This window comes from Rhipicephalus microplus, unplaced genomic scaffold, assembly GCF_043290135.1.
Source record: "Rhipicephalus microplus isolate Deutch F79 unplaced genomic scaffold, USDA_Rmic scaffold_32, whole genome shotgun sequence".
Lineage (NCBI taxonomy): Eukaryota > Metazoa > Arthropoda > Arachnida > Ixodida > Ixodidae > Rhipicephalus > Rhipicephalus microplus.
Window position 1 is genome coordinate 208,947 of NW_027464605.1, and position 14,662 is coordinate 223,608.

Below are 14,662 nucleotides of genomic sequence, written 5' to 3' on the forward strand. Positions count from 1 at the left end.
TCAGATATAATCCATATGGTTACCCTGCCATGGAGTAACGAGATAGCTTTGTAAAAGTTCAAAAGTAAATAGCTCAGCAATAACTCTTTGAACTAAACGTAATAGGCAATTGGAATGACCCATGATCTTATAATATCTGCATATAAATTCGTCTGTTTGTTCGTGCCTAAGGGTGGGAAAAAAGTAGAGTGGGCGTTTGGTAGAACCTGTGAGCTCTCCTTGTGTTCTACAGGAACACCATTCCAACCAGTTGAGCAGTTACTTCCTAAGATAACCTATGTCTTTGATATATGATGGATATCAATTATACTCATGCGCGTAGGCGGGGTTCCTTATTAAAGGTGTGGAAGTTTCACCCACCGCCTTAGTGTAAGCCTATATTGATACCTCCGAAGTTTCTAAGACCAGCACACCCTGATATTTCCTTTAAGTATTGCTATGGCTTATAAAAATAATTTACTGATTTTGCTATGGAAATCAACATGCCAGAGCACAGGTCATATTTACTTTTGTAGAGTAACTACAGTGCCTCCTCCAGGATGACCCAACGTGTACACGTGTCAGCCACGCTTTGTAGGAGTAGAGTCTGAATCACACTTTCCTGGAATGGTTCAACGCGCTGCTATGTACGTTAGTGCGTATACGCCCCTACGACCTCGCGTTACCTATAAGCTTTCGTTCACGCTTTAATTGTTGCACAAGGACAATGCATACCATATGACTATGTTTGGTACCGTTACCACACCGGTCTTTGCATATTCTTGCAAAACAAAAATAGAGGCTGAAGTGGCCGACTGGCTGCTTTGGACAAGGGAGAGTCGTACACAACTCGGCGATTACACTGGGAAGGCTATTCTGCATCACCATCGGCGCGAAGAAACGGAGGGCACCTCGAGACGAAAGCATTAGTGAAAGCCCCGCCTCGGTTTCCCGTTGGTACAAAATTTTCACTTACCTAGGTATCGTTACTGAGTTGCGTACGCGGAAAAAGCTTGCTTGCTTCCTTCCCTGCGGCTGGCTGTGAACGTGGCTCGTCTTCTTCTTCGTCGTTGGAGTCTCTGTTCGGCTCTTCACGTTATGATGCTGTGCAGATTTCTCGTCAAGAAGCATTGGGAAAAAAAACGTCTGTTTTACATACGCTAAGCCGAAGATGTCACGCAGGTCCAACGACTTCGAGCCGGAACGCGCGCGTCACCCCCATGGACCACAGCCATCGTGATGGAATGGTGGGACGGGACCAAGGAGGTTAAAAAAAATTAACCTTGTCTTGTCTTGTCGCCTAGGAGATCTTGGCTCATACCCACATGAGGGATTGGCCACACTGTACCTTATAATAGATATTTTTCACAACGCTTGCTAAAAAAAGAAAGAAAAATTAGATGAGAACAATAATATGGTTCCTTTGAAGAAAACGTGAAAAAAGTGCAGAAGAATTTGATAAACCAAAATATATAAAACAAATTAACAAGAATGGGGAAGGGGGACAAAGAATTGGATATATCTGGCAGTACCACTAGCAGCGTATCCTCCCGGTTGCCTGAATGAATTTATGTAGCGCAGACAGAATAGCACTGTGGCCCACACTCAACTGACTGGCTCCAAACGCTTTGGACGGGACAGTGATTGATGGACCTTTTTTTCCTCGCTTCGCTCGCCCCCAAGAAGAACTACCAGACCAGCTTAAAATAATGGGTGATGGCTTTGCCATTTCTCAGATAATTACATTGAATTGTTAATCGATGCCTGACCGCTGTTCTCCTTCCTTTCTCTCTCTCTCTCTCTCTCTATATATATATATATATATATATATATATATATATATACACATGTGAAATGAAGCCTTGGTAATAAGTCAGTACATGGTCCCTCTCGACCATTCTACTGTGTTTTGCACGTTGCTCGTTTTCTTGAACATGTACCATCGGGGCCGTATGCAGAAGTTTTTTCGGAAGTGGGGTGGGGCACTTTTTCATATTGCGGGGGCAGGGGGGCACCCCTTTTGGGTGGTCATTTTTCGCACTGTATGACGGTGATGATTATGACGACAGCGCCATAGGGGCTAAATCGGAGCGGGGAATTCACCGAAAGAGGAGAAGGAAGAAGACTGGTGCTGCGAGCGTGCGCGGGCGGCTTCGATGACTCTCGGGGCTTTCGACCCCGTGTCCTGGGCGCTCGTCCCGGTCGAGCGTGACCTGGATGCCAGGGAAATGTCAGGGTGCGGGACATCGACGTAAGCTCGAGCCTGTGAGCTACGCGAGAGGGAGTGTTCCCACCATGGACGCTACCACGACGGACTCAACGCCACGTTGTCCGGTGCTACGGTCACCGCAACGACGGTGCGCGTGAGTGTGGCCATGTAGACTTGGTGTCGCGGGAGTGAAGCACGCTGACCGTAACGACGTAGACTTTCTTCTAGCGTGGACAGGAACTTCCCAGTAGACCCTTTTTCACCTCGTATTGTCCTGATGTTCTTTGAGGTTTCTTCATGTGTGTTCTTGTTCTCGTCCGATATAAAGAACGTCTTCGTGTTATCCGGTTGTCTTGAGTGCGTCCAATGACCTGGACCCATTGAGTAAACCCCCTTACTCACCACAATGACATGGCGGAAAACAATTCGTAGTAAGGGGGGAATGGGCTGGCTGTTCCTGGTTACGCCACCGGTACCGTCCTGCCCTATTAGGCACTCTAGAGCTCAAAATAAACTGTGTTCTCTTTCTATCAGAGTGTTGTCAAGATTCCCAAGTAACACAGAAAGTTACCAGTTGAGATTTAAAGTTTAAATCGATAAGCGGTAGCGATGAACAAGCGTGCACTGGCTGTTCTGAAAAATACTCTTTTGTTCTTTGTAACTTAATAAGATGGATCAGAAATCATTGTGTAACAATAAAAGTGCACCACACAAAAGCGTTGGGTATTCAAAGTTAAGTAGAGAGCAGTTGTTGTGAGTCAAATAACTCTGATGCTCTGCTGCGAACACGTAACGCTATTGAGGCTTATCGCGAAGAGATGTGGAACTGTTTGTTGCTGTTCTGAGCCACACGTGCGAGTTTACAGCAGTGTGCTACGACTCCAACCTGTAACCACGTCTTCGCAAAGATCTTCACATAACTGGATTCAACAAATTTGCATGAATTCCATAGAATGCTGGTATAAAAAAATGCGGATAACTATCTGGCAACTTCTTACTAGAGGGTTCTTGCCTGGCTTTTATTTATTTCTGTTGTTCATAACACGGGTATAATTTCACTTCGGCGTATATTTACGCATAAAATTAATAAAACAAGCCCAATGGAGTAATCTGGTTATGAAACTAAAGTAGCATCATATCTACGACACTCAAGTAACGATGACTTGTTTCTTCCACTGTAGCTTAGCAGGTTAGGTGTCCTGCTCGTAGATTTTGTTCGCAACAGTGTGCCGAGCCCCACGTTGTCAAACGTAATCAGATTTCGACCAGTATGGTTAACCGCGAATTTATAGCATCGTCGTTGCACATAAAATTGATAAAGGTAACAACGGGGTGCTTCTTGTTGTCAACTAGCATGCGTCGCGTCTTCGACTTGACAGATGACATAAACTTTCTTCTCAGTGGTCAACGAACAAGAACATCAAAATTCAGTTGTAGTAAACACTTTTCTTCTCAGAACATTACGAACACTTTTCACTGTAATAAGAAGCTTGATAAGCCTCATTTAACTAGAAGTGAAAGGCGGGGACGACGACTTCTTGAAATTAGCGCACGATGCCGAAAGCCATGACTTTACGAAATTTCATGGAGTCTGCACACCATTTATCGTATTAAGCAACAGCCGGTTGTCAATATAAAAGTATTGAATCAGATGAAGCGGGTAACTGTTTTCTAAATGAACCAAACCAAACTTACGATGCTTCCACTTTTACTTATGAAAACGACCGAAGTGCAATAGAGTGCGCGTGACTTCTCATTCACTTACCGGTGCTGCACTATCAATCAGTAGATGCTCACCTAGACTTTGCCTTCAATAATCAGCCTATTATACTATGTCGTGGCCCTTGAACACATTTTTCCAATGTGCTTTATCTAAGAGATTCTCTTTAGTGGCCCTTGATTCTAGTTACACTCCCTCCATTCTCACATCCCATCGGCATCCACAAGGGGCCTGCTGAGGTACACAGACCAGTAGACAATGTTCAGTGCTAGGAACAGCAGCGGCAACATCGCCCGTGTGTAACGTTCTACGGTGAGAGCTCTCCTCTGGTTCAAAGGAAGGCCGCTGGGGTCTTTCGGGTACTTGTCCTTCTGGAAGGTCAACAAAACATGCGCAAAAGGTGAAGACAGTTGGGCCATAAAAAGCAAACGAGCGCTTCATTATCGAGATCTGCACCAGCTGAAAAGCTTTAGCACAGGCGATTTGTTTTTGAACAGACAAAATACAATATTCTCCGTTTTCGTGTATAGCGTACAGTGACCTGGAAGCTGAGAGAGGATATATGCTGTACCAGAGATGAGCAATCCACCACACTACGGATAAACTTTCTAACGCTAATCCACGCACCAACCTTCTGAACGTCCCCCGAAGCAGATAACGCAAGCACACAGTCTTGCCTGCTTTCTAATTCAATTTTGTGATTATTTTGCACTGTATCCGTTATTCTTTGCTAAAATTTGCTTGATGGAGTGCCTTATGATATGTTTTACTTTGTGAGCATGCACAGCTTACGGAAGGCATGTAAGCGAGATGACAGCTCTGAACCTACCACTCCTACAATTAAACACTTTATTATATTGGCTATTCACTTGAGGAAAAAAAATAATTATGACAAACTAGAAACCACGCGTCTATGCTTGTGAAATGTGACCGGAACTGAAGCATATGAATACTTCCTACCAATCACAGAAAAAGCTGCAGGTTTTCTTGGGTAGTAATGGTTGTTTAAGGTTTAGGCTCAGCATTCGTTGACAAAATTTCCGTTTCGCTCAGAAATCCACAAGTGGGCTGACCCGTGGAATAAGGTAAATACTTCCCGCTCTTAGCTGCTCTTTAAATCTCACTAAGTCATACAGCGGCATGCATTTTTTTTGTGTGTGCCTGGAGAAAGTGTTCAACGATTCAGAGTACTTCGTACTCTACTATAGAAAAAGGGTAGGCAATCCCTAATATACACGAAAATGCGTATTTTAATACAGAATAGCACACGTACATGTAGACCTGCAGCATTGTAAAACTTTTTCTTTTTAAATATAGTAATACTACACTGCACTGCGTGATACTTGAGCAAAAAGAGTGGTCAAAGTCATAACAGCAACTTGTTAGTGCAATGGCAGAACATGAAGATGACAAATAAAGAGGTCGGTAGTGCTGACCGTCACCGCGACTCAAAGAAAATGTTCCTAATGTGCCTTTATTTATCCATTCAGCCAACAACTGATTCGCGACCAGTTTAGTGCAATAAATAAATGAATTTAGTAGAATGTAATCTGGCACACGAACACGCCACCAATAGCATAACATGAACGGCCATACTTCCAACAACCACTCTTCCCCCTTCTAAATGATGGGTACGCACAACCCCCCCCCCCCTTTCGCCCCCCTTTCAATCACAGGGGGGGAAATGGGCATGCGACCATTTGGCTGCCGTTTTCCTCACCTTGAATACACTCAGTGCTTGTAAAAATTCGGAGCGAGTGAGCCTGCTTCGGAAAAGGTAGTTTGCGATGCCAAACTCGATCAGTGATCCAATGATGAGGAGGATGCACGCAACGAGCCAAACGTCGACGGCCTTGTTATACGACACCTTGGGCAGGTGCGTGCTCAGCGACAGGTAGATGCTCGCCATCGTCAGTAACGTGTTCACTCCGATTATGGCTCTGCGTAAATTTGAAAAAATTAGGTAAACAACAGCGTCAAGGTGTATCTTTAGGCTAGTTGATTCACACTTATATAAAAGCATCACCATTGAAATCAAGCGACTAGATAACGTTTTCATCGGGTTCCCTCTCGGCGCTGGCGGTGTTTTACCGCAAGAGCAACAGCGTTAGCGTCTATTCGAGCTTGGCGCTTGGGTCGCTGTGAAATAATATAGAAAGCTCAAACATGCGTTAGCAGAAGTGCAGGAGCGATGCGCCCTGAGCTAAAGATTGAGATTCACTCCTGAGAAAGCTTGAAAGCTTGAAAGTTAATTGATAACGGAACGTCTACTTTTTAGTAAAAAAAAAAGCAGTCCTTTGATTCCCTTTTGAGAGTTCTGGTTTGCTATGTATATGACTCCATAACTGATCACGTGAACTTTCTTTCGAGGTAATTATGCAATCTTCTGAGATTCTTGTTACCGCTAGAGAGTTAACGTTTCTCTTTTAAAAGAGTCATGTACGTTGCAAGTCAGAGCTACGCGAGAGCAACGTATGGTTCTTTTGCAAGAAACTGCAGAAAAACACAGAAAACACATATGCTGACAGTATGCACGCGTCATGCGTGGTTTCTAGAACTCACATACTTTCTACATTAGGTATTTCGCAACATGTATGAAAGGGCTTTTTTTTTTTTAGCAAATGCTACCGAAGCCTGAATGACCTGTTTAGTCCTGCGGAAAATCAGTTCGCTGATATAGCCGATGACGAAAGGGAGCGAAAGTGAGAGTGTCCCATGAAGTTTTACGCCACGAGAGCCAGTGAGCCGCTGCGTCTGCAATGCCTGGTACCTGCTCGCACGTGTTGTGAGAGCGCCATGCATGCCTCTCGCACGCGGACAAGAGAAAAGATGTTGGCCTGTCAGACTGGGAAGAAAAAAAACAAATGTGGCTGATTTCTCTTTTTAGCAATAGGTAAAACACGAAAGTTAAACGTGTCTTCGCAGAGGTAGTTGAGCGTTCGGTGGACATCGCTTCGCCACAAGGGCGAAGGAAGGGCGAAGGAAGGGCGAAGGAATGAATGCTACAGCCACAAATTGCGAAGTCACGCGGAAAACGGCAAGCAGCGTTAGCCCGAATCTTGCAGCGCGCCCTTCAAGTAGAAAGCACGTACGAAGTAAGCATACACAGGACGGGCATGGACTAACAACTGTCACAGCCCGACACTTAAAGCGCTCTGTATAAACCACGGTGCAAGAATAAGTTTAAGTGAGCGAACGCCGGGACTGTTCACAGTCCGATAATGTTCTGCTTCGCTAGAAGCCTGGGAGATGGCGCTACAAACTTTGCTCCGGCTTCCTCTCTCTCTCTCCCCCGCCCTCGTCTCGGCGTAGGAAAGCCCCGTGATGTAGCAAAGTAGCGGTGCTCATTTATCGTCGCTATAACACCCTCGCCGCCCCGTCGACCTCCTTCCATATCACCCCCTCTTCGCGGCGCCGCTCTATGCGTGTCCCGGGGTTGATGTCACGTGATTACCCGGTTTTATCAGATTTGGAAATCGTCGCTTACGTGCCGGATGTGCTTTGCGGAAAATAGAGTTTCTCAAAATTAACTAGAGGGCACTCTGGCGCGGCGATCACTCAGCGACCATGGGAATGATGGGTAGTACACGCATGTGCCTAGTCTTCGTACTTGCGGGTGGCGAATCGTACTTGCGGGCGGCGAATCGTACTTGCGGCTTCGTTTATTGCTGTGTTTCGGTTTTGTTTTGAAATAAAGATTGAATGCTTTTGAACTTCGTGAGTAATTTGCAAAGTAAGTCTAAAAAAATAAAATAGTGAAGCGCAACCGCTGAACATTTGCTAATACTTGTTTCGTAAGAAAACAGCTCCAAGCCACACGAACATACACGGAGCCAAAGGCAGGCCAGAAGTACGAATATTAGACAAATGTGTGTACTACCCATCATTCCCATGCTCGCTGAAGCGCCGTGCGTTGCAGCTCCCGTAGACACTAGCGCCAGAGTTCCCTCTAGTAAGTATTGTGGAAAACTCTATGTTGCGGAATCTGCCAGCAGCCCGCCATGGTGCTCAGTCCGGCGAGCCATATATCGGCACGCCGCCTACAAGAACATAATCGGTCCCTCTCCGCCAAACGCTCGTTTCGCACCAATCGCTCACCTAAAGTATTCTTGCACCATGGTATAAACAGAAAAAAAGGCGCACAGAACGAACACACTAGTATACGCAAGATAAGCGTCAACGACTACCACAACTCCTGCTTCTTCATGTGTTAGCAACGTGCTCCATTCGTGGATGCCTCCGCGGCAGCAGAGCGAAGTGACGTTCGTCTTCTCCCGAATCAGAAAACTGATAAGCGCGCATGCTGAAGAGATCACGATCCGTAGAGGCGGCGCTCTCCGAAACGCGAGAGGCGACAACCTTGACAGCGACGCAGCGCTCACTCGTCGTACCATCTCGCTACTGATGACCAACACACGCCGAAGTTGAGGAGCTTTGAGGACCACCAAATGGTACATGGTGTATATAAATGGCTTTCCGTTAGTGCCCTTGGCTACATGCGCATTTTGGCGTAGTTGTTAGCGTCACGCGCTGCGGTGCGAGAGGTTGCTGGTTCGATGCCACAAGCTCTGTCTTGCTTCACTGGAATTGAGATAAGCGCCTACGACTTGTACTTTGACATACGTGGCGTTGACTCCCGTGCACACGCGCTTACTTCTTGGTGAAGAGTTTTTTTTTTTTACCTATTGTGCTTTTACTGTAATCTTCGAGTTCAATCTATAGACCACAAGAAGATAACTTTGGTCACTGCAGGTACTGTGTTTGCAAAAGATGCGAATTACTGGCAACAACAGCCAAAGTAGGACCGAGAGGAAGTAACAACTGGGACAGTTCACGTTCATCATGTGTATATTCCTAAGCGTTCTTTTCGTGCCTCATTCTGAGTGCCTGAGCAGCGCGCAGTAATTTCCCAGCTACTTGGCGTTCTTCTTTTGACATTACAATTCCTCGCTATCGCATTCATTGCTTCGCCCTCGAGGCGAAGCTGTCACTTTTTTTAAGTGACCCCTTGCGTGATTACACTCGACCTCCAGAAGTTCAGTTGTGAAATGGACTACTGTATCGTTGTACGTGCTATTGTTGTATGGGCTACAAACCTGGGGGGAATAAAGTCCGGCCTGATCCACTGGGAAAGCCAAGAAACAAACACCAGTATGTAGATTGGCAAATACGTCTGGATCATGTGGAACCCTTGCTGCCGTTCTAGTAGGAAGGTAACCTGGAGGCACGAAAAAGACCCTGAAGAAAAAAGAAAAGACATAAAAATGTGTTTTCATCTCTAAAGAGACCTACAGTCCTTCACAAGCTAGCATTCGGCTCTTCACAGGGATGAGACATCTCATCAGTGCTTTTACTTATATCACAAGCGACGTGTGCGTGTGAAGTTAAAGCACCTAATGTGCTCAAATATATTGTTAAAATATGGCCCGGATTAGTACACCAGTAAGAGATTGTTGTTTAAATATGACCCTAATATTACTCCAGTGGCAAGTACCATTAAGGGTAGTGAAGAGAATAAGTAGGAAAAAGGAAGGAAAGACGGGGAGGTAGTGAATAGGTTGCCGTTGAATTCAGAAACATAGAATAGACTAGCAGCAACACCATGAGATTCCATCAGGACAACCTTTTGCCCAAAACTGCAAGTTCTACTTGCGCACATGCACACGGTATTGTCGTGAGGTCGTGCCGCTGACGAAGGAAGGAACAGTTTGTCTAAAATGGAACTGTTTATTTGGACCGAACTTTTGGCCGGAAAACTTATTGTCAGATTACAGCGATGAACACTGGCACTGACAGCAGCGAATAAACCATTGGCCGTTGATCAACTGGCAAACAACGACGCGCGTCGGCATTTATACATGCACTATCGAATATTCCAGCGTTATCGCAAGCGGCCATGTTGGTTCCAGAATAATCTGTAACGTTCGCGGTGTGGGCGTAGTCTTATGAAAATGATCTACGACAGCCTTGAAGCTTCTTTAAAACTGTAGGCGTGGTCTGCGCTGAGAACTACAGTGTAACGCGGTGATAACAAAACTTGAGGAAGGATAGTGGCAGTGTGATATTCGAAGCAATGTCCATCCAAAAACAAAAATAACATATTCGTTGTAACGACAGTCTCTTCTCTCATATGTCGCTAATGCACACTGAATCCGCTCCGCGGCAGCTGCTTACTGATCGAGAAAGGTACTTCCTTTCACGTGTTGTGGATGACGCTCTCCGCGCCTGCTCCACTGAGCACAAGCTTACCACCGCTTATCATCCACAGACAAATGGATTGACCGACCGTCTGAACCGAACGCTGACGTATAGATGCTGTCAATGTACGTTTCACCAGATCACCGGGAGTGAGACAAAGCACTCCCCTTTGTCACGTTTGCGTACAACTCTTCACGGCACGACACAGCTAGTTATTCGCCGTTTTATTTGCTATTTGGCCGACATCCAGCGTTACCATTTGGCACGCTTTTTCCTTTGGCTGCCCCCTTGTCCACTGAGTACGCCAGCGATGTCGTTTCTCGAGCCCATGCAGCCCGTCAGCTTGCCCGTGATCGGCTGCACTTGTCGCAAGCGCACCAAAAAGACCGCTATGACAGTCGCCACCAAAGCGTGCACTTCTCGCCGGGGTCTCTGGTACTTCTCTGGACACCAAACCGCCAAGTCGACTTATCAGAGAAGCTAATACCACACTGCCATGGCCCCTACAAAGTGTTACAACTCAGTGCCGTGAGCTACGAAATCACACCCCTAAACAATGCCTTCAACCCCCCTCTCTCCAGACGAACGTTGTACACGTTTCCAGACTCAAACCGTATCACCCTGCTAGTTCGTCGCCACCGTACCAAGTGCCGTGACGGCGCTTCCACCGCAGGGAGGGATGTTACGGTGCATCATCGACAGGAGCAATCGTGGTACTTTGCGAAGATGAAGACGACGCCTGTGCGTTAGGCGCTTGCGCGAGAGGCAACTCAGCCATCTTGTTCGGCTGCCGATTCTCGGTGGACGCTATCCTATAAGCCTAGACCTCGCCCCGTCACAATATTTTTTTTGTCTGGTGATTATGCGCATTCGTCGGAAAGATGCACAAAGGTAAAAAGTACATTATACCCGAACGACTGGAAAGATGTCATTGCGATAGCAGTCACGTGGTCACTTCGCCGTAGATGTTGCTGCCACCACAATTTTCTGAATAATGTGCGAATTTATAGTATACCTGGTCCATCGTATGACGTACCCGCGGGTAAACGCATGCGAGTGGGAGCAATGAACAAGGCTGATACGGAGATCAAATGAGCCAGCCCATTTACTTCGCTCTTAAGGCGCACGGGATAGCATCATCCCGCGTGTTTAACGTTGCTACACTGCTGTTATCACAGGCTATAGCCAGCGCTCACCAAAGTTTAACGTAATTTGCTCTGCACCAACCTTCACTGGCCATTGGTTGGCCGAAATATGGCACCTCTTACCGACAGTCGCTAATATATATCCAGCATAAGCCACTTCAGCCAACATTATTGGCTAGCATTATCTTCACTATAGTCGTAACTTTGCTTTCAAAAGCCAGCATAAAGCTGTTCTAATCGGGGCTACTTGTATGCAAGTAAGGACGGTAGTTAGATACACTGGGGAGAAATAAGGAAGAAAGAACAAGAAGCAAGGCAGGGAGGTTAACCAGGCACATTTTCGGTTTGCTACCCTTGGAAAGGAGAATATGAATATTACACAGAAAGAGAGAGAGAGAGAGAGAGAGAGAGAGAGAGAGAGAGAGGAATAGAAATTACTTACACCTTCACACAGAATCCTATTTAAAACTAAAAGACAATTAATTCATGAAAGACACCCCGTTTTAAGTCCACAGACACACTCGGTAAAAATTACTGGAGAATACCAACCGCCATTACTCAATGTTATTCGGTGTCTACTGATTCGATCCCTGCTAGCGAAAAGTTGTCTTTTTTCCCACTTTTTCCGTGTCTTCTTATAGCCTGTCGAGACAGGAGGGAAGGGAACCCCTTCCCTCCTGTTTCGACAGGCTATAAGAAGACACGGAACAACTGTTTCACATTTATATAATAATTACTGCAAATAAAATTTTCGGTGCTTTCCTTCCATTGATTGTGGTTAGTTCTCGTTGACGTTTGGTTTCAGAAAGAAAAAAATTTAACGAGCCCTTTAATTTCTTTCTTTGTAACAGAATGTTAAGGAAAAGGGCCTTGAAAGACATTGTATTGTATACAAAGGTAACTTTCAATGAGATGCTATGATGAATACGACTCGATAAACTCGCTTTCTGCATTTTAATAACGAAAAAGAAAAGAAAAAACAGCTCATATAAAAGCAAGAGCTTGTCGCTGCCAAAACACGTACCTTTTTCAAGCTCAATGGTGTAGTTCTCGTACGACATGTCTATGAGGTTGAAGTCCTGCATGTGAAATGGTCGATCCAAGTGTACAGGATGGTCTTCTCGCCATATGAACACCACTTGGCTGAGTGTGTTGATATCTGCCAGCGAAAAGTTAAACTTGCGTTTGCGAGAGAAGCAGCAAAATAACGCAGAAATGCTCGTTGAATAAAATAAAAAGTAAGTGGTGAAGTGAACATAGACTGACTTACATGGGCGAAGTTTGGCGAAGCACCTCTGCTTGTCGAATGGAAAATAGTAGAAGTACATCAAACAGGAAAGCCTCAAACTCAACCTGCGCAGCGTCAGAAATTCATACCCGTGAAAAATGCGATGGGTGAATCAACGAACTTTTATAAAGAACTCGCGCGAAAATTGTTACTCCGCAAGATGTTGCTATCACTTTCTAATAACGATGAAAGTATGTAAGCATGAGCTAGAAATTAAAGTTACTCGCTACCACGTGCGTAACATTAGAGGAGGCCAAGTAAAACATTATAATCGAAAGCCAAAAAGGCATACACATTGGGTCAGTATAACTCGGTTAAATCACGGATACTCGTCTTAGCACAATGATCAACGTAGCCATACAAGAAGTGCAACTGCGAGGCTAAATCAATGTATATGTGTACCCGTCTTAGTGTGACACATATTGGTGTGTTTATGTGTGAAACATCGAATGTGCATGTTCCTTCCACGTCGTCTCATATCCACGTTCATGAAAATGAAGTATGTTTTGTCATTGTCGTTAACTTATGTCGAACATGAAAATGATCTGTCGAAATGTTATTGATGTCTGTAAAAATATATATTTCTAAGCACAAGGCTATTGTTTTTTGTACATAGTGTAAATAAACTTTTGTCTAAACAGAAACGAAAACGTCATATTGAATAAGTATTGAACTATTGAACTATTATTGCAATTGTTCCAACGGTCATTCGAGCAAGTGTGAGTTTCACAGTAAATGTGAAATATAAACGTTACACTCATTTAGGGAACGCAATAAATAAATCAAAACATTGCCACACAACCGAAGTTGCGGCTTCCTTGCGTATAGAGCTCTGTGTAGAATGTGAAGAGGTTTTCTACTCTTGATAAGCGCATTTTACTAGATAGCGTACTCTTGTAAATAGGTCACATGATGCCAGAAGACTACGTGATGATCAAATAGACAATATGAAAAGGATAATCCATAGGAATGAATTTTCTCCCGGACCGCGCAGTACTTCTGACTTACTATAGTTTCTGGGCCTTCTCGTAATGACAGAAAAACGAACTAACCTTTTTTTTTTTTTGCAAGAAACTACCAGCATGAAAAAGAGAGCCGAGGGTATGAAGTTGTTGGTTTACTTCTCACAGATGATACTGCGGCCACATAACTTTTTGAACTTTTTTGAAAGTCCTTGTCGTAGTTATTGCCGTGGTAGATATAATGACGAGAACTGCGACAGTTCAGTCTGATTTCTGTCATTGCTCACAGGTGGCGCAACGGCTCGCTAACCAACGAAGATCTCTCCGCGACAAAAGTTTAGCGAAACAAGAAAAAAACAATGATACCCACAGCTCAGAGCTTTATGTGTTATTGTTTCTGTGCTCGTGTTTTCCACACACACACACACAAAATTGTAATGCCGTTCTCAACATCACGTGTGACAAACTACCCCGCCACTACCAGGTAAGCAAGATCTTTCTACGGACTTGACTACTAGATCTTGGAATTGCACTGCGGAACCGATGTGACGGAAGAACCCTGAATCTTTCCATTATCCATTGGTGAGCTTTTCGCGCAATAACATAATGCTTTATAGGTGCGTGAAGCTAAGGCATGTCGTCTTTAATAGTTATCTCCTAATCCGTTTCTCCCGCCACGAGAGTCTGGCGCTCAGCGGTTTGTTAAGGGCCGTATGGGCTTAAGCACGCTTCAGAGAGGCACATAGCGCACCGGATGCTGATGAGCACGTCCCCGTCTGGCGACAGCCTGAGCAGCTGGTTGGGCATGGTGACGGAGTGAGTGCGCACCTCCTCGGCGTTCACGAAGTACAAGTCTGGCTTCCACATACGTGCCAACAGGGCACCGCCGTTCACCGTCAAGTTATCCATGTGGCCGAAACGCCGCAGTGATATCCTCGGGTCCCGCCAGGCTTGCCGGAAAAATATGTCCATCTCGTAATCCTGAAATACCGGTGTGAATGGCAAAAAGCAAATATGCAGTCTTTCAGTGCAGTAATACCAGTACAGTACAACACGAGTGCTGCGCTCGTGTTGCCCCTCTTTGCCTTCCGTTCATTTCCTTATGGCGTACGCTTTTCTTTCAGCACTGTACTTCTTGCGCTGCAACATCTCATAAAATGT

The 14,662-nt window shown here is 45.2% G+C and overlaps 1 protein-coding gene across 4 annotated transcripts in view; it reads right to left on the bottom strand.

The window, feature by feature from the left end:
• Positions 1 to 3,879: 3,879 nt before the first annotated feature.
• The window catches only part of LOC119172814 (glycine receptor subunit alpha-4-like), a 379,910-nt gene continuing 369,127 nt past the window's right edge, over positions 3,880 to 14,662 (bottom strand). For all 4 annotated transcript variants that reach the window (XM_075884470.1, XM_075884473.1, XM_075884472.1 and 1 more), the window contains 6 exons: positions 14,253 to 14,482; positions 12,522 to 12,604; positions 12,276 to 12,410; positions 9,005 to 9,146; positions 5,629 to 5,848; positions 3,880 to 4,279 (listed from right to left, as the gene is read on the bottom strand). In XM_075884470.1, the coding sequence (XP_075740585.1) occupies positions 4,112 to 4,279; positions 5,629 to 5,848; positions 9,005 to 9,146; positions 12,276 to 12,410; positions 12,522 to 12,604; positions 14,253 to 14,482 (978 nt within the window). In that variant the 3' untranslated portion in view covers positions 3,880 to 4,111. The remainder of the gene's footprint in view (positions 4,280 to 5,628; positions 5,849 to 9,004; positions 9,147 to 12,275; positions 12,411 to 12,521; positions 12,605 to 14,252; positions 14,483 to 14,662) is intronic.